The sequence below is a fragment of the Podarcis bocagei genome, assembly GCF_964188305.1.
Source record: "Podarcis bocagei genome assembly, chromosome: 10".
Lineage (NCBI taxonomy): Eukaryota > Metazoa > Chordata > Lepidosauria > Squamata > Lacertidae > Podarcis > Podarcis bocagei.
Genome location: NC_138135.1, coordinates 37,800,299 through 37,821,183, shown reverse-complemented (window position 1 = coordinate 37,821,183; position 20,885 = coordinate 37,800,299). Strand labels below are relative to the sequence as shown.

At 40.5% G+C, this 20,885-nt stretch overlaps 1 protein-coding gene across 15 annotated transcripts in view; it reads right to left on the bottom strand.

Moving 5' to 3' along the window:
* ANKS1B (ankyrin repeat and sterile alpha motif domain containing 1B) overlaps positions 1 to 20,885 on the bottom strand; it is a 337,482-nt gene that overhangs the window by 32,126 nt on the left and 284,471 nt on the right. For all 15 annotated transcript variants that reach the window (XM_081209629.1, XM_081209637.1, XM_081209638.1 and 12 more), the window contains one exon: positions 1,540 to 1,647. In XM_081209629.1, coding sequence (XP_081065755.1) covers positions 1,540 to 1,647 — 108 coding nt within the window. The remainder of the gene's footprint in view (positions 1 to 1,539; positions 1,648 to 20,885) is intronic.

Genomic DNA, 20,885 nt, shown 5'->3' with positions numbered 1-20,885 from the left:
ACGCATGCTGAGACCCTATCTGTGGTGCATGGTCTGGTTATCTCTCGCTTGGACTACTGCAATGCACTCTATGTAGGGCTACCTTTGAAGGTGACCCAGAAACTACAACTAATCCAGAATGTGGCAGCTAGACTGGTGAGACCACATAACACCAGTCTTGAAGGACCTACATTGGCTCAGTATGTTTCCGAGCACAATTCAAAGTGTTGGTGCTGACCTTTAAAGCCCTAAACGGCCTCGGTCCAGTATACTTGAAGAAGTGTTTCCACCCCCATCGTTCTACTTCGACACTGAGGTCCGGCACCAAGGGTCTTCTGGCGGTTCCCTCACTGAGAGAAGCCAAGTTACAGGGAACCAGGCAGAGGGCCTTCTCGGTAGTGGCACCCGCCCTGTGGAACACCCTCCCATCAGATGTCAAAGAGAACAACTACCAGACTTTTAGAAGACATCTGAAGGCAGCCCTGTTTAGGGAAGCCTTTAATGTTTGATGGATTACTGTATTTTAGTATTTTGTTGGAGGCCACCCAGAGTGGCTGGGGGGACCTGGCCAGATGGGCGTGGTATAAATAATAAATTAGTAGTAGTAGTAGTAGTAGTAGTAGTAGTAGTAGTAGGATGCCTCTTTGATGTAGTTCCACCTTGCTTCAATGCTGTCTCTGGGGCAATTCAGTAGAGTTTGTTCAGTGAGTATGGATTATTCCTCAGGGTTTACTTCCAAAACCTTTCTCAGGAATGTGTATAGTCCCAAGGCAACAGATGTTTAGGATCAGTTTTCCTTCTCCTAGATGGGCTACCTTCCCAGGTTGATGAGTTCCATCTGCCCCTCATTTCCCTCAACAGCACATGCTGAAACTGCCTTCTTGAGCATTGGACCCTCTATTGGTCTTGTCCACTCAAACTGTCGGAGTCTGTCTTTACATGCAGTGGATAGACAAGTGCCTAACTCACCTGACTCACTGAGGGTTTAAGACCCATAGACTACTCTCACCTGGTTTAGCCAGCCAAAGTTTCCTGGGGTGTGGCCACTGTCAGCTTCTAGGAGTCACAGGTGAGAGCTGAGTGCAGGGTGGGGAGCAAAGGTAGACAAACTACTCGAGAAGGAGCATGATGTGTCCCCCACCAGAGATACTGCCCCCCAACATCATATGCACACAAAAAAACAACCCGTGGAAATTAAAAAGCCAGCAAATCCAACAATTTATAGACTGTTTTGTGCAGAAAATTCAGACAGACACACTAATTCAGTAAGACATGAACATTAATTACATTAAGTAGTTGAACAAGAATACCAGTTGATGTTATTAAACACAGTGTGGTTTTTTCTCAAGCAAAATCACAAAAATAAAATAAAAATCCCTCAAGTAACCCATGCTGGTCAAACAAATTAGAGAGCCTTATAAAAATGTGAAAAAAGAAGAGAGCTATAAATCTCAGTTCGTATGGGTAGTTGCTAAATAATCATTCTTTGTGTTTGAAGATTTTATAGGCCTTTTACAGTATGTGTTTGAGGGAATACAAGACATATTTTCTGGAACTTACCCTGAGGGTTATAGATCTTGGTGGTTTCTGAGGTGGATCTTCGTGAAGCCTGTCTCCCAGTGAGGCCAAAATGCGTTTTCGATGGCCAAGCAAACTGATTTTTAAAACCTGAAAAGTAAAAGGAAGCTGATAAACAAACAAATTTTTAAAATAATGAATGACTGAAGAAGCTGCCAAGAAAATGCAGCTATGTAACTATTCATCAGAATATTGTCCATGATGCTGAGGTGCAGAAAAGTAATGTGTGGAGAGGCATATAATGATACTATTAATAATAGAGAGTTTGGTTGGAAAGTAGGCTGGAAGGAATGCCAGAAAGAATCCAAAGTAGTAAGAGGTAAATCTACAGAACAAGCCAAAAGGCCAGCAGTAGAGAGATGTGCCATGTCAGAAGGGCAGAGGAGCAGGGAGGAGAGCGCAGCAAACAGGGAAGATAGAGAATCACAAAAAGAACTCAAACGGAATGTAATAAAATACATAGAGAATAAAAAAATAACCCAAACTCCTGGTTTGTCTTGTTAGGGTTGAAGCAGGAAGGCAAGAAATGTTCCTTGCAAAGTACACTCCTTTTGACATACACACTATTTGCTGCTGTGGCCCTCTAGTCATAGCATCCTTTGAGAATTTCAGGCTAGAGGAAAGAGACTAAACATGGACTTGCTGTGGAAAATAGGGGCCAGTGTGCATTGCACGTGCATCCAACAGTGTTGTTTCTGCACCAACAAATCTCACCTAGCTCTAGAAGGAATAGTGGGGGGGGCAGTTATCCAGGCCCCTTTCTTCAATGGGAACAATTTGGATGGGCTAAATATATATTGCCACTACTCTAAACTGTGAAACAGAGCTGACACAGTGCAAGTCACTGCTGGAAGTGTATTGTAGAAGAGTCTGGTGGTGGCATATGGTATCTAAACATCAGGCGGAATTTTAATCGACATCATTTGTTGCATATTTGGTATGTTTTTATTGCAAATGCTCATCTGATATACATATTATTATCCAGAACACTGAACCACTTTAATTATGAAGGCAGATCATTCTATAGAGAAAATATCTGACACATTCACACCCGCCCCAGCAAGGCAACTATGAATTACACTGTGCTGTCAATTTTTGGTGCTTATTCCTAAAACAATTTTTTTGCAGCTGTGCTGTGATAAATGATCTGCATTACACCACTTCTTTGTTACTAAAGAAAAACCCATTGTACAGGTTAATTTTAGTATAGTGCATCAATAAATTGTGTCCAATTTCACTAGTGAATGTGACATGCACTACTAAATACTACAACTCTATCTCTGCTTTTCAATTACAACTTGGTATACAATATTTTTAAAAATGGCACGTGTGCTAAAATTCTATCTGTAAATATATGTGTAGGCTACTATGCATTAGACTAAGTAACTGAATTACAGTGTTTAACTTCAGTAGATAGTGTTATAAATTGATACAATGCAATAATGATACTCTGTTGAAAGTTTCTTAAAGTTGACAGATGTGTGTATGGTGGGGAATGGAGCACACATAGTCTGACAAGTCTGTTGATTATTGCTGATACTGAAAAGCACACATTGTTCTAGTTAGGCTGGCATTAAGTTAGACTATTTTTCTGTCTGAAATTTCCCCCCTAAATTATATAGAAAACAAAAATACACTTTAAAACAGACTGTCCTTTCATCATAATCCTGCTCCACTACTTTGTGCATTCCCTGGATAACAAGAGCCACACATTAAAAATAAATAAAACAAACATCCACCAATACATGCACATAGTACAACCTGACAAGTTACACAAGGTGTAGCCAGTGTGGTGTTGGACTATAACTCCCACCATTCCTGATGATTGGCCATGCTGACTGGGGCTGATGGGTCCAATAACATCTGGAGGGCACACCATTGGCTATCTAAGGAAATTATGGCAGTTGTCTCTTTCTACAGAGAAAAGAGCTAGAGCTAATTCTGGAAGGCTGAATCACAGTCCAGTCTATGAGCTGTTGTGCAACAGTTCCTTTCTCTGCCATTTGAGTCATGCCAAAAGTCCTGGATCACATGGGAGAACTGATGTGGTTCCTTCTCTCACCAGTCTGTTGCCCTCCTCAGAAACAGCTGCAATGCTGATATGGGAAGCTACATAGTGAACTCATCCCATGCGGTCCAAAGATTATGATATTAAAGAAATAGCATGGATAAGAGCCATGCTGCATTGGCCCATAGTCAGTGCACAGACACCTTGTTGTTGTTGTTGCTGTTGTTGCCTATAGCAGCCATTTCGTGCTGGCACCCATGACACTTTTACACACACATACACACACACACAGAGAGAGAGAGAGAGAGAGAGAGAGAGAGAGAGAGAGAGAGAGAGAGCAAGAGCAAGCAATGCTATAAAGCAATCATACGACTGGTTCAATGTATCTTTAAAACCTAAATTGGCATGTTCCAGTTCTACCACTTTAAGGATTTCAACAACACAGCATTTACTTGGGGGGAAAGCAAACATGCAACCACTGCAAAAGTTTAGAACTAAATACCAACATTAATTGTCCCGGTGGCATGAAATAGTTCTCTTGTATGTATATTACAAGGGGCTCGTATTTTAATAACTGACTCGGGGTGCTTCCACAGTAGCTACAAATTTTTCTGGAATGAACTCAGTTTAATCCATTTACTCAGTTTTTATGAAAACAACAATTTGCATAACTATTTGCATAATCAGTGCCACTTTGTTTAATCTTTGTAGTCAGCACAATTCCTCATTCATTTATTTTGTTTTCTTTATCACTGCAATTATACAACAGACATTGAAACGTGAGTTCAATATTTAATCCTAATCACTCAGATTTTTCTTTGTTTAATGTGTAGTCTGACAAAGATCTACACTTTAAAAAAAGCAACTTACAGGAATTTATTTAGATAATTAATTGGCTTAATAACCATTAGGACAATGTCATCTGCATAAATAGCTGATTTGTTCTGCTTAAGATTTGTAGACATGCCTTTCATCTGGTTGTCCTTTGTAAGAATAATTCCTAATAATTCTATAGCTAGAATAAACACTGCTGGTAATAAGGGGCATCCGTACTTATTCCCTCTTTTAAAAGTTATTTTGTAGAATAATCTTTTGTTGGATAATCTAGTTTCAAAGTTAATGATGAGGATGATGATTAATTGACCCACCCTTCACCCTAAGGTCTCAGTGTGGGTTACAACATTAGAACACAGTACTAAAAACAGTTTAAAACAACTTCCAATCATAAAAATAAAAATAAGGTGGCTCCTAAAAAATAAGCACATCATGTGTCAAAAGTCAGGGTAATGAGGTACACCTTCAGCATTCTCTGGAAGCTGTATAATGAAGGCACCAGACACACCTCTGTGCAGAGGGAGTTCCACAATTTAGGGGCCACCACAGAAAATTCCTTCTCTCGGGCCACCCCCCACCACCCGAGCAAGTGTCTGAAGGTGAAGGAACTACCAAGACGGTCTCCCATGCCAATCTCAGCACTGAAGAGAGCCCGTAGGGAAGGAGGTGGTCTTTCAGATCTTTGGGGCCTGAGTCATTTAAGGCTTTAAGCACTAATGTGAGCACGTTAAGTTGGGCTCAGGAATGAACTAGCAACCAGAGCAACTGTTTTAAAATGGGCTGTATGAGATTTAAATAAACCTTAGTCAATTGGCCACTGAAATTTGGACCAACTGCATTTTCCACGTCGTCTTCAAAGGTAGTCCCACATACAAGTGCATTGTAATAATTCAGTCCGGAAGTTACAACAGCATGGAGTACAATGGTAATCTTGGTCCAAAAGGGGTTGTAACTGGTGAACCAGCTGGAGCTGAAAAAAGGCACTCCAAACCACAGAGACCACTTGAGCCTCCAGTGACAGTGTCAAATCCAGGAGCAAATCTGCTCCTTCCAGGGGAGTGCAACTCCATCTAGGATTGGTCACCTCCCTGCTTCCTGGATGCGAGAACCTGGGACACATAACACTTCTTTTTCAGGATTCGGCTTCAGTTTATTGGCCCACATACAACCCATCACTGCCTCCATGCACTGGCCTAACACCTCAGCTGCCTCTCTTGATTCAGATGGAACAGAGAGGTCGAGATAGAGACAGAGAGCCAGGTGCCATCTAACAGACAAGAGACACCAAGTCTGAAAGAACTACTTAACCCAAACATCTGAATGCTCTTAATTCAAAGAATATGTTATGATTTATTAAAGGCTTTCTATGCATCTAAATCATTAATATACCCACTACTCTGTGATTCTTAGCTCTTACAAACATGTTGGGTAGCTTTCTCACATGGACAGCCTTCTGTGCTCTGCAGAAGATTCTCAGCTATGAATCTAGGGAGACTTTTATTTTATTCGTGGTAAGACTTAGGCTAATGTAGTCTATGCTCAAGACTAAGATTGGTCTAAAAACGTTTTAGATAGAGACCACAGTGGCATTCAGTTAAGACAGAGGCCACAACCCTCAGTAATGACTAAGTAAGCCAAATAATTCCAATGGGTCTACTCCAAGTATGACTTGGATACTTTATTCCTCCATTTAGCCAAAAGGAAGTTACATTCAGAACCTAAATAATAAATTATAAACTGAGTTTTGCTATAATTTTGCATGAATGTATATTCACATGGATGGGTAATCTTGTTAACCTTTGCAACAATCTTATTGGGTTAGCCGAGTTGTGCCCAATGCCATCTGCAAAAAGGATAATTTTGACCTCCAGTTGTCCTATCATGAATCCCTTAATCTCTTTACCTAAACAGCATTTGCTAGTTTCTATGAATATCACACAAAAGGGCCAATCACAAGGGGATATCATATCCCTTTCTAGTTCAATAGTTGGAGACAAAATTCCTTTAATAAACACATTCCCCTTGATGTGTTTAGATCCCCTTGATGTGTTTAGATAACATTTAAATATGGATTTTAGTATATTATAATCAGCTTGTGTGACACAACCCTGACCTGCCAGGATATATGCCTCCTCTGGTTTCCCATCCCTTCTAAGGAACAAGTCAGATACATCTTGCCACCACTACACAATCTTCACAACCCTTTGGTATCACTTATCTGGCAAGATAACACATTAACACATTGATCGGCTCAAGAGGTATTTCATGACTTCCAGGCTATGTGCAAATCAGCCAATTGGTTGTACCAGGCAACCTGTCAGACAGTATTTCAGGCTTCAGAAGATACAATGCTATAGTATTCATCGGTCTTCAAATTGTAAGTTGGGAGCCACTTTTGGGTCATGGCCTAATCCATGGTGGGTCACAACAGCAGCACTACCACCCTACAAATATATGGTACAAAATTAAGAAGTGGATCTCCAAATGCATATTTGAGTTGGATGTGTGTCCTGGATCTGAAAAGGTTGAAGATAATCTTTCCATTTGACTCTAGCAGGCTAGACTCACCTCCTTCAAGATTCATCAGCAAATGAAAATATAGCTACTTATTGCTATCACCTCCTGATGTTATAGTATTGAGAACATAAAATTCATCTTTACTACCTTAACATAAAAATTATTTACAGTCATATAGGCAGAACAATATAAAACACTGGGAATTCAAGTCACAGCAAGGTCTGACAGAATGGAAGCCTGCAGCAATAGCATAGTCCAACCCTTGCTAAAGAGAGAGATGTAAAAAACAAAATTACACCTGTACTTTGTGTATATACATTTATTTCCCTAAACCTATATTTCATGCATAAACATTTGCCCTAGGCTGAAACCTGGCATCTATTACACAGTGTAACTGCTGTCATTATTTTGAAAAATAAATGTGGCTGAGCCGTTAAGCAAAAGTAAATGCATGCAACATGCACACTGCAGAGAAGATGAAGGAACACTGAAGCTATACTCCCATGTCCATTCACCTGGGAATTAGACTTGCTGCTGAATAGAAATCTAAGGCACTGCAGTACAAGTTTCACTGCTGGGAAAGCAGCTAGAAGGTGTTAGAAACAAATCTAAAACCTTCCTCTCAACACCACCATCACATCCAAGCACTGAGACTATACAACTCTGACTGTCTTGCTGGCCTTGCTCATGGAACTAGTAGCATTTCAAAGAAAGCTACCTTGAAAGTCTTGGCTTACAGGACCTGCACTCCCTACCTATCAATCTAAATTTCAGTTCCTGGATTGCACAACTACATTTAGCTATACCACTGGTGCCATTGTGCACTACCTCCAGACTCCTCCCCAGCATCTAGATGATGTGCGCCAGGCAAACAAGCCGCATGTCCACCACATACCCAATCATCAATGTCCCTAATTATCAAATTACCCTCTGCCAGAATCCCGCTCTCCAAGGAGTATCCTCAGCAGAAGAGGATGAACTAGTCATACCCCAAGGAATGGGTTCCTTCTAAAGGGTCATTTCCCACTTCCTCAGTTTGACTATCTCCTTCCCCAAGGCCTTCATTCTCCATGACAGCAGGGGAGCTGCCACCCTGGAAGTGGGATGCAGTTATCACATCTCCAAAGGCCTCACTGCCAAGGCTACTGTCCCAAATGCCAATACGGACTGTCATGGACTGGCTGGATGCAGAGGAGCGCTGAGAGGCACCAGCTGGGAAACCCCCCAAGGGAAGAAGGCTCAGAGCCAGGGGATTAGTGGTGGGACTACAACAAGTGGTCAGAGGGAGAAGAGGTAGCAGACCGGGAGGAGAAGGTGTTGGAAGCTGAAAAGGTAACAGGTTTTAGTGTGCGGGAAGAGTCTGCAGCAGAGAGTAGTCCAGAATAAGAGGCAGAAGTGGAGCCTGGAGAGCAGCAGGGGCATATTTGCCCCATTATTGTAGGCTTGAGCTCTACAATCACTGAGAGGAATAGCATGCTCTTTCAGTGTATCAGTTATCAACTGATCATCCCCCCCTTTAGTTGCTACAATCTGCAAACTTGAGAAATATTTCTTGAATCTCATACTGCATTTCTTTTAAAAGTATGTATCTCAAAAGAAATGTGTGTTCAGTGTGGGAAGATCTGGTGTTGAATGTACTATTACTACACAGTACTTTGCAGATTGCCTCTCAAGCAAAATGTGTTGTTTCATAAGATTTGAGCATTCTGCAATAAATTCATTTTGTGAGTCGGGGGGCATAATGCACTTGAAGCCACTCACTCCTTTTCTGTGACTCCTCTACACTTAGCACACATTCCTGAAGTCTCACCTGGAGAGCAGTTCAATGAGTCCTTAAACGTTTCCATTGTTTGAATCACCAATTCAGAGGGATAAACCAGTAAATGCTCCCAAGAAAAGTACATCAGTGATGCACTTTAAAAGGTAGTACCATTTCACAGCTTCATGTTTTGATTGACGCTTCTGAGATGATGTCAACTCCTGTCCCAGGCAGCAGGTGCCTTTCAAGTTCTCACCAAGCTAGGTAACATTCTCTATGACTATTGCCTTCTTCATGTTTTAGAATCCTGTATAAAAGTTTCCACCAATTCCCATTAGCATCTCAGCCTTCAGCAGATACCAGGGCAGACTTAGATGCAGAAGTGCTAGTCTTGAGCCAAAATAATTGACATGGAAAGCAGTGGCGTAGCGTGGGTTGTCAGCACCCGGGGCAAGGCAAGTAATTTGCGCCTCCTAACCCGTGGATTTGCGCCCCCTAACCCGTGGATTTGCGCCCCCTAACCCTAACCCCCAGATGTTGCACCCAGTGCGGCCGGGCCCCCCCTGCACCCCCCACGCTACGCCACTGATGGAAAGCAATATAAAGCTTATTTCTGTTAATTCCAGACAAGCCTTTCTCTTACATGTAGTTCTCCATTAGTGCTTTGAAATTTCAGTATACTTTCTGGGAAAATTTGATTGCAGCTGCCCCTTTCCTCTGTAGTAAAATACTGCAAGCTATAACTGATATCCCTCTGTTCAACTTTAAAAATGTATTCCACCGTTCTTTGTCAGTTTCAACTTTATTTGTAAGCGATATAGGCTGCAACCATTTTGTGTGCATCAAAATAACATGCGACCGCCAATGCATGGGTCCTTTTGTACCTGGAAGAGTGCAGAACGGGGGCAGAATGGGCTTATGCACAGTCCACCGAAGTGCACAGGAGCCAGGAATGGAACCACCATGCAAAATAGTTGCTGCCTGTATTATAAACATAGGTAAAAATTGCAGCACCTAGCTGTGCTTGCTTGATCAAAGCAACAACAACGAAGCAAGAGCTCCCCTGCAAACTTTACAGCTTGTTGCAAGTTGGCCAAAATAACCTGAGATGTGCACAGTTGTAAAACGACTTTACAATTGCATTTTCATTATATCTAAGCAATGCTACTTCTCAGGTTAATCAATAATTCAAAATTAGCAACACCTTTAATCAGAAAAAGCCCAAATTAAAATACAAGAGATGAATTAATATCCAGTTTTCTAGTCATAGTATTAATAAAGCAGAGCACTATGAAATATATCAGGTGGTTTTTTTGGGGGGGGTTGAATGGGTTTTGGGTTTTTTGCTTTTATTATACCCTTACAAATATAATTTGAATCAATGCAAATTTTAACTATCTCTTGATTCTTAGGAGATTTGTTTGGAAAAGGTAATTTCTCCAAATGTAGTTAGTTCTTCACCTGTTCATGATGATAATGGAGGCAATGAGCAGCTTTGATTTCCTCTGCTTCAAGGCGGGCCACTGTCACCCACACCCGCCGTAAGTCTCCGATTCTTCCTCTACCAAAACTGACTCCTTGTTAATTGTCTGCTGCTTCTGTTTCTGACTGGATATCCATTCTAAGACACAATTTTTCTATCTACATTATCAGAAGTAGCAGATATAGGGAGGAACAGCTAACGATCTCTAATGAAGTAGGTTCAAGGGTTGGTTGGTCCTCCCCATGGATCCTGTAATATATGTGAACGTATATTTAAGAAACCCACTAGCTACTCAATTCTCCTGACTCTCTTTGGGGGTGTTGCTCTCAAATAACTTGCAGGCTGTTTTGTAGTTGGAGGCAAGACATACTGTATCTGCCTGATTTCTGATGAAGAGGACAGACTTTCTGGGAGCTGAACTATGACTCCCAAACAACATAGAAATGAGACTAGTTTAGTTGCAGTGCAATTATAATATAAAGAAAAAATACTCAAAATTAAAATAGTAATATGTCTTTGTGAAGCTGGAAATGAAGGATATCATCAACAGTTATGCATACTGCAGGAATTGTGTGGGCAAGCTTCTTCAAACATAGCCTGAAGAATCACAAAACGCATTCCCAGGAATCCCATCTAAACTGGATACAGTTCTTATCTTGAAAGACAATGATAGTCAATGCCAGTTAGCACAGCACACCATAGCCTGGCATCCTGCTGCTCTCTGGCTCTTAATCTGTGAAGAAAAAACACTGTGGGTGGGAGAGAACAGGCTCCCTGAGCACAGCAGGACAGTTGGATTAACTCTGCCAGGGGCAAGGAGGGGACATCAACAGCATCTCTCAAAATATCTTTTCCCTTAATGCCTTAAGGTGAGAAAGGAAAGACTATTATCAAAGAAGAAGGGTGACAAAAGCCTGCAAATCAAACAGCATTTTAAAAAAGTCATAGTCATCCATACCAAGCTAAGTAAATTCTCCTCACTAACTCAAAGTATCATGAAAAATTCCAGTCAGGCAGCTTATAGCCTGCACTATTTGCGATAAATTCAAATAATCACTCCTGTTAGAGCATGCATATCTTCTCATGCAGATCCCTTTATCAAATGTTCAGTGCCAGCATGCTTGGACCAAGTTTTTGTGTAGATGAAAACCAGGAAGAAAGAGCTACACAAACCAGTATGAGTAGATGCCCAATGTTATAGTATTTTCTTGAATTGTCAAATCTTTGTGGAGTTTTTAAAATCTTGTCTAGCTAACCCCAAATTAAGAAGGCTGGTTTGGCCCTCCAAGCAAATTTCCTCTCCCTGTCCTGAAAGATCCAACTGATTTTAGCAAGAGTTGGGGTTTAAGAAAAGCACCAAAGTAGACACGGTCCTGGGGTAGGCAGAGTCCAGAATCCTGGTAGAGATGCAAATTGTCTCTCCCTGTTAATCATTGTGATCTTTTGATGAGCAGAGAGGAGACAATAATGCCCCACCTCAGCTGATCTGCATGGGTGACAGCGCCACTGTATTCATGACAAAGTTAGGATATAAATTCAATAAATAATAAATAGTATTTCTCAATTTTCCTTTTAAATGTTTTGTTATGTCTTATAAAGCAGTAAATATACAAGGGAAAATGTATGGATATCCCAATTTAAACTGGAAGCGCAACTGACAGGGGAGCAGACCGTAGTGGATTAATTTGTAATGTAATGCTTACATTAATTTGTATTTCCGCTTCTCTCTCATAAGGAAATCAGGGTGGCAAATTCACCAAGGTACTGAAAGTGGTAAGCAGATTTAGCAGACGATATTTGCTGGGTTGCGAACTGACACCAATCATCTAGATCATATTTTACCCATAATTGAAACAGCTTTGTTGGTTCATGGTGCTCTCTCAAGCTCAGTTCAAAGTGATGATGCTTAGCTGATGCCTACCCTTTAAAGCTACATTTCTTAGGACTCTCTGGATTGTCTTAACCCATACTTGTCCACTCAAACACTGAAACCTTCACCTGAGGTTCTCCAGCAAGACAAGACGAGTGAGGATGGGAGAGATAATATTTTCAGTTGTGACAACCTGCATCTAGCATGCAGGTTGCCACAACTGAAAACTTACTGAGACATTCATCTGTTCTCATTTTAGCACCAGGCAAACACTGCTGCATATGGTCTTCCCCTTTATTATAATTTATACGCTGGTTACTGTAGTTTTTGTGTTCTGATTATAGTTTTTTATCATCTATATTTAGTCTCTGTAAGAGCACTGTGTGTTGAAGCTTACATAATATAAATTAAACAGTAAATAAGAGGTTGTCTGACATACATGTGATGGGAAAACACTGAGAACCTTTTAAGCCATATACCCACATTGTCTTGTGATTGTCACATATATTTCATTATTTGATTTTTTCAGTGAAGAAATTTGGCCTTTGCTATCATATTTTCCTCTCCTTTGTCATTCACAACTCTCTCACAATTATTTTCAAGTTTTTTTTTCCATCTTCCACTTAAAATCTGTTTTAACTGTATTATTCTTGACTTGATTTTTTGGTTTAATACTTCTTTGCTGGCTCCATTTTAACTTACAATTGGCATTACTGCAGGTGTCACATAATACCTTTTCCACACCTATAATAACTCAATAGTTTAGTATGGCAACACCTGCACTTTGAAACTCACTGTACTCTTTTTGGGGCCTGCTAAAAACAGTCCTGTTTAGACAAGCCCACCAAGATGCTTAGAAAGCTGAAGTAATTTTAATCTGTTTTAATATTTTAACTTTTGTATGTTTTAATGTATGGTTGTGAATAATGCTTATTATTATTATTATTATTATTATTATTATTATTATTATTATTATTGCTTTATCTTTTTGTAAACCACTTGGAGGTTTTTACAATCGAGTGGTGTATAAATTCTATAAAATAAATAAATATCTATATTTTTGGGGTAGTATCTGGCTAAGTGGTAGAAAAGACCCATTCAAATCAATGGACTTAAATTAGCCATCACTAAGATGGGTCCATTGATTTAAATGAGTCTTCTGCTAGCCTGAGTTCATCAGATACCACAACCCTTTATCTAAATGCAAACACTTCTGTTCTGACCTGTCAGACAGATATTCAGGATTTAAGGATTTACAACAGACATTTCTCAGATTATTCATTTCATTGGGTGGATATTGTAAACAGATCAACAAGGCCAGACTTACCCTGGGGTAACCTATTACAGGGTAGATCCAGAGGAGAAAGTGACAGAAGGCAACTTGTTGCCATCTACAGCTTCCAGCCAAAACCAATGTAACTTATTGTCAAGAATCTGCAACCCATCCTGAAAATTATGGCTTTGGGAGATAGGCTTGATCTTGCTTACCAACAGCCTAATCTAAAACAGCTATTCACCAGTGATAATAGGCCACATAACAGCGATACATAACCGAGGAACCAGAACTTGAAACAAACTAGTCATCAGTTCTTTCGCAACGTAAGTAAAGAACCTTATAAATATTAGCAAACAACATAAATGGTTCATTCACCTGCTCATCTTCCAATGTCACATATCCTGCTATTTGCAAACAACATCGTACATCAAGCAAATAGGCCAGTCCCTATGCAAAATAACCAATGGACACTAATGTACTTTAACAAAGGAATTTCAGTTGCAGTTCATCAAGTTGTTCCAACTCTATTCATTTCGGTTTTAAATACCAACTGTAGCCGAGTACACAAACATTACTGTAATAGTTGTATTCATCAGGGAACTATAGGTCAGGGTACTAAACAGCTGTGGTTTAGGACACTAAACTAATATTGACATTAGAAGATGAAGAGAACATGACATGCTTCCACCAAAGAGAAAAATAATTAAAGCTCATTCCCAGTCAGGTTGGGACAGTGGGAGAAACCCTCAAATTGTGGGAGAAACCTCCCACAAATACTGTGTGTCTCAACAAGGATCCAGTGCTAGATTTAACCCATCTGCATGTTGACTGGTCATAGGGACGCGGGTGGCGCTGTGGGTAAAACCTCAGTGCCTAGGACTTGCCGATCGCATGGTCGGCGGTTCGAATCCCCGCGGCGGGGTGAACTCCTGTCGTTCGTTCCCAGCTCCTGCCCACCTAGCAGTTCAAAAGCACCCTTAAAGTGCAAGTAGATAAGGTACCACTTTATAGCAGGAAGGTAAACGGCGTTTCCGTGTGCTGCTCTGGTGCCGGTTCGCGGAGCAGCTTCTGGCCACGTGACCCGGAAGTGTCTGCGGACAGCGCTGGCTCCCGGCCTCTAGAGTGAGATGAGCGCACAACCCTAGAGTCTGTCAAGACTGGCCCATACGGGCAGGGGTACCTTTACCTTTTACCTATGTTGACTGGTCATAAGAGGGAGGCTCTATATGCCTCAGAATCATGTCCTCCTTTCAAATTCTACACTTTGCACCAGCAGTACCTCTGTGCCAAAGGAGGATAAACTCACACCATTGATAATATAAGAGATAAGATAATGCCCTCCATGCCCCACTCACAGCATATTACCAATACTTCCACCCCTAATATATCATTATTCTTGTTAAGTATTTTTATTTTGTATTTCTATTCAGGTTCATTTGTGTTCTGTACTGTATTGTTTTTGGAAACCCCTCCCCCAAATTTTAAAAAAATGTTCTAATTAGAAATAATGCCTGTAACAATGCATTTTGAAAGAAGGCAACAACTCTTGAATCACTGCTGGATATGGACAGTTTTTATCTGGAAGAAATAAAAGACTAATAATTTATATGATAAAAAGCAAGAGGTAGGTATATTAATCTACAATATCTAAACAACTTTCCACACTATCTTTTCTTGTGCATGAAACAGGATACTGACATCATTAATTTGCCACAACATGGAAATAATTGGAATTATTTTTAATAATGAATCAGAATGTGGAGTTGATGTGGAGTAAACTACCAGAAAACTATTATTTAAATTGTAATGCAGTATTTTTACACAACCTCTTGGGATTCTTTTTATGTATCCATATTTCTTGCATGAACTGCAACATTAAACTAACTGACTGCTTTGCTTTTAAAGTAAATTAATTCTAAGCACTGTGAATTATGGGACAATTATTCAACTACACAGTACACATCCAATTTATAGAATTTTAGTGTAGTGTCTCATACATGTTTTTGGCCAAGATGCACTTACAGAGCAATCCTATGGCAACAGGGTGTGCATGAGGAAAATCCATTACACAACTACTGCAACTTTCTATGCCCAACCAGATCAGTGTAGCCAAAACAGGAAATGGGAGCAACTTTTCCTCCCCTAAGGACGCCCCTCCCCAGTTTCTCTCTCAATGACTTGGGTCTGCACTAAGAGACAGCCAAGGTGGTCTCTGGGCCTCTTCAGTAGCCTCAGCTTTTATAGCTGCAATCAGGGCTTTGTCCTCCCAAGACAAGGTGGGGAAATGCCTGCAAGGAAGGGAGTGGGTCTTCTAGGTCTCACAGCAAAATTTGAGGCTTATACTCCAGGGTTTGGAGTCCAAGATGGAGGTTGTCCAGCATAAATGCGCCTCCCAGGTGGGGCTTGCCAGGGAGGTCTAGAGGTGCTGAATGCAGCACGTGAGGGGTCAAGTCTTGGGTGAAAGCCACTTTGCTGCGATGGGAGATGGGGATGTTCTGCAACTTGGAGGGGTGCAGGCCATGTCCACCACCCAATAGTTCCAGTTGCTGGTAGGTTTCAATGGGTCCTTGAGCTTCAAACTGAAGCAGGGGTTTTGGCAAATTGAGTCCTTCCAGCTCTGGCAGCTGTTGCTGGAAATGGCGAAGAGGGCCTAGATATCTGCAATGATCTGCTGCAAAGGCAGCCTCTTCTCTGGGGTGTGCTGGATGACCAGGGTGATCATGGCCATGAGTAGGGCAGCATCAAGTGCCAGCTGTACACTCTCTTCTTCTGCATCTTTGATAGGGTGGCCAGGCTTGGGCTGGCCAGGAGGCCTTTAGGAGGCTGCTGGAGGGAGTGCCTGAGGCAGGCACCTCGGGCCCTCCAGAAGGCCCATGCCAATGCAGGCCGTGAGGAGTGGGGCTTGGTGAGAGTGGTGACACATCTATCCCCATAGAACTTTCCACAGGGATACCAAAGGAAAGACTCAGCTCATGTGTAAATTATAAAGAGAATCACAGAAATCCACGAAGGTAAGGCAAACCTTCAAAAATGCTAAGAAACGGATTTTATTGAATCAATCTGGAACATTTTGTTATGTCTTACAAATTTCATATATGATGCAACTGTTTATCGCAGGCCATTGTTGGTCATTTTATGTCTCCTGAATGAGATACCGTAATTTCTCCTGGTGAGAGTTTTGGCTCATGCTTGAAATGAATCAGGAGTATTCTGGAGTACTTCAATATAGGTTTCTCTGCACCTTTTGAGAGTTGCTGCACTTTCTTAGATTGCTGGTGCTGTTGTTCTCTCCCCCCCCCCCCCAACATGAATATAGCACTATTAAACTGCAATCCTATAACTGCTCACACAAGAGTATCCCTACTGAACTCAATGGGATTTACTTCTGAGGATGCAAGTATAGAATTGTGTGGTTAGGCAGCCAACTTTTTTTACTACTTTATGTTAAGAGGGATGCTGCCCAGCTTCAGAAGAGACTGAAAATGTTTAAAGATGATAAATGGTATGGAGGGCAAGTTCTCTAAGAACAAGAGATAAGAAAATGGGTTAAGAAATAGGGTAAGTGTTTTTTGTTGATGTCTGGAGATAATGTCTATCCATCACAAGAACCATGAAAGAAATTGCCCAAAGATGGGGCTGCATTCTAGGACAGAAAACAAAAACAGATTGGATAAACACCTGTCATGGATACCTTGGGTGTAGTTAATCCTGCCAGAGGAAAAAAGGATGAATTAGGTAGCTTCCTAATATCTCTACTCTACAAGACAGTGATTGATCAAGATGTTTATGTGTGAATTGCTAGAAAAGCAGAATCCACAATAAATCTATTATAGGCCAAGGAAATCAATGATTTGTGTTTGCTTATTGTCAGTATTCAGAATACTACCAAATATATGCATTTTCAAATTCTTTCCTACTCAATTCCCCCACCCCCATCCTTCACTTTCTCTCACTTACTTAAATTCTGAATTCCTATTTCAAGTTTGATAACCTTTTCTCCATAATTTCCTCTCTCCTACTCGGTTTAACAACCCACCCAAATTCCTTTTCACGTAACTGCTTTGTTCCGTCCATTTTCTGCTTTGCTCCCTCCCACCTGGCTCAGCAATTTAATCTGAATTTGCAGCTCATTCTGCTCTGTACTCAGCTTACGGGTGGGAAGAAAATGAGAAGAGAGGAAAGAATGAAACTGAAATGCTTCAAGGGATAGAAAAGACAGTAGAAATTGTGAGATGATCCACAGTGAAACATTATCAAAAGGAGCTAGTGCTCTTTTTTTACTGCAGATTAACATATGAATGTCTCACTTTACTATATAGATTATAATGTACAGTGGTTAGGCTCAGTTAGTTCAGCTTGCAAATAACCAGGAATTTTCAAGAACTTTTCACCAATACTACTCCAAAAGGTGTAGTGAAAAAGTAGAATGAAATGATAAAAATTCCCATATTTCACTCTAAAGAAGTTTCCTAGATTTCTCACAATATGAAGTTTCTAATGCACTTAAATACAAATATCATATTGGCCTGAATATAAGCCTCACCATTTTTTTCCAAATTCTGACCATGAAAAGTTAAAGTGTGGCTTAAATTTGCAACCTTACAAAAATTGGCTTTTATGATATCGCTGCTCAAACAGACATATGGTAAAGCAGAACGGGTGTGAGTGCCTGCGGAATTTTAAGGGAGTGGCTTATATTCGGGTATTGTCTTTTTTTCTTTTCTCCCCTTGAATTTTAAAGGTGTGGCTTATATTCAGATGTGGCTTATATCCGGGCCAATACGGTATATTAAATATAAAATGGTCAATTATATTTTGCTATATCTCTTGAGTATACAGTAATAATGATGGTATTTTGCTGGATGGAAAGTCCAAAGGTGTATACGGTAAATAAGGAATTAACACCTTTAGAATGTGGTAATTTCTAAAGGTTGAATATGTCAATTTCTTGCGGTTATGAATGCCATCCAAATCTCTTCATGTAAATTATGTGCACCCTGTAAAAATTAAATTTAAAAAGATAACTCTGCAGCTGTCATAATTATTAATAAAATTCTAACATTAAAAAACCCGCATTAACAGCATTCCATATTACTGCCAACTCAGGGCTGGCCTGCCCATGAGGCATAGTGAGGTGATTGTCCCAAGAGGCAGGCTGAAGACAACTGAGAAGGGTGGCAGATCCAGGCCCTGGGGAACACACCACTCACTGTCTTCTGCACCTGTTGCCTGCCACCTCCTCCATCTCCTCCACTTCTCCAGCTGAGGAGACCATCTCCATAAGGAATTCCTCACTATCCCATCCCAAGAGCTACAGCCTTGATGTTGCTCAAGATGAGGAAGATAATTCAGTTCCCTGAATAGGTGACATACCTAAGGTACTTTGCCTACTATATTATTATGATCTGGAGTAGAATAGATTACTAGCTGAGTACTATGACACCAAATACTGAGAAGGGGGGGCACTGTGTGGATGTCCCTTCATTAATGGGGAGACAGGTTGGTGTGAGTTTACATTTTGCTCTGGTGTAGACAAATAGCTCTTCTATTAATAGGGACCAGTTCAAAAAGCACATAGTGTGCTTCACTGACAAGAACAAAGGATTTATATATTTTAAAGATTTCCTTTCAAACACAGAATGTTCTCGATGCCAACATATGCTTAGATTTTGTGGCTCCTATAGTGGCAATTCATTATTAATTTTATAGGAAACAGTTCAGGTTTACTTTACTGAGAATTAGGATAGACCTATTTTTAAAAGCTTCACTGGCAATAAATAAACTAACTTCCAAGTTTCTATAGCAACCATCAAATCATATGTACAGTACATAGCATTACATTTTTAAAAACCCTCAGGTTGCACGTATAGAAATAAGCTAAATACAAAGTTGTCATACGAAATTATTGTTTTTCTTACAACACTGAAGTGAAAATTCACATTTCAGATAATGTCTTAAACTTACAAGATATGTAATTGTTCTACATGCTTTGTCAGAACACAAACAGATGTGCCGAGTACTGTACAAGATCAAGATTTTTTTTAAAGGTGGTTCTGTATCTTTGCCAACTGGAAGCCCCAGAGCAAATGACAGCAGCTGTAGTGCTCTTCTCTGGCAGCTGTTTCAATGACTTAGAATCACTGGAGCATAAGGACACCAGTTCATCCGCCAGCCCTACAGCAAGGTGGTGCGAGGCAAAACACAGCTGACCAGCTACATCCATGGTGCTCTGCTCCACAAAGGACTAGCATACAATGGAACAGAAGATGCAAGATACATATTTGGAAATAAAAGTTAGCATTAATTGGGTCAGTACTGTTATTTAAATGTTACTCCTTATTCAAAAAGTTCTATAGATAAATTTATGAACAGTAAATTCAAAAAGTGATTCATTTACTCCAGTTCATTATGCGCTGAATGAAGCAGCAAATAATTTTGCCATGTCTGTGGTATTATGTTTCTCATGCATTAGTGGGGCTAATGACTAGAAAAGTAATTCAGTAGTTTAGATATTTGAATAACTTAGATATTAAGGTTGAAATCCTGCTGGCTATAGAACATACTTATTTTTCTCTCTCCATTGCCTATTGATCTCAATGTATTACCCAGGGTAGTAGACACTAAAGTACCTTTTCTGTTTAGTTCTTGGCACTGCATGCTGTTGATCCAGCAGAGGGAGAATGAAGGGAATTTACATACTCTATTTACACGGCATAAAATCCTACCTTCGGGCAGGTAATACTTTTAAACTTTCCTCTTCCTTACATAGCAAATTAGAAGTAATGTTTGAACTAAACCCAATGAAAAGTCCTTCTCTCTGGAGTGCAAAATAGTGCTATATTTCCCCCCGCTCTGAACATGTGCATCTCATTCACTGAAACTGGTTGCTATGGGTTGAATCATCATGAATACTAAAAGGTAACTCACCACAGGAAGAAACAGACATGGACCTAATTAATCCCCTGTGCTGTGCTAAACAAATCATCTTGGTAAACTGACCCAGAGATCAGTGGGGAAGGGCTCAGTGAAAAAGTTTACAATAAAGGGGAAGAATTATGCATGCAATATTGGTATAGATGGAACTGCTATTTTACTGATTTACCAGTTGTGACACAAAGCTTTCAGATCAGCAGCCATTCAAGAGGCCTTCATCTGCCCCAGCTGCAACAAAACATGTCTCTCCCACATTGGTCTCTACAGTTACAACAGGCACTGCAACCTTCCAACAGTTTGACCCCAAAGGCACATTCCCTCATTGTCTTCTGCCACAGGCAGATACCAACAAGGTCAAAGCTCAAGTGCTTTAACCAAACTAGGATCACTCTGGATTGTCCAGAAAAGCTCAGGAAATGTAGGTGATTGTGTGCAACAGGAGAAGGCTGAACTTCTTGTTCTTTGCAAGGAACACACTAGCTTTTTCCTTCTCCCGGAAAGATTTGTTCTTCCATGCTGGATAAAACTACATACTGGTTCTGGAATACTGTTCCCATTTTCTATAAACATACGAGAAACAGAAGAGATCTTCAATTGATTCTTAATCAGGGGTGAGAAATAGAGTTGGCTGCAGACTCAGCAATATCA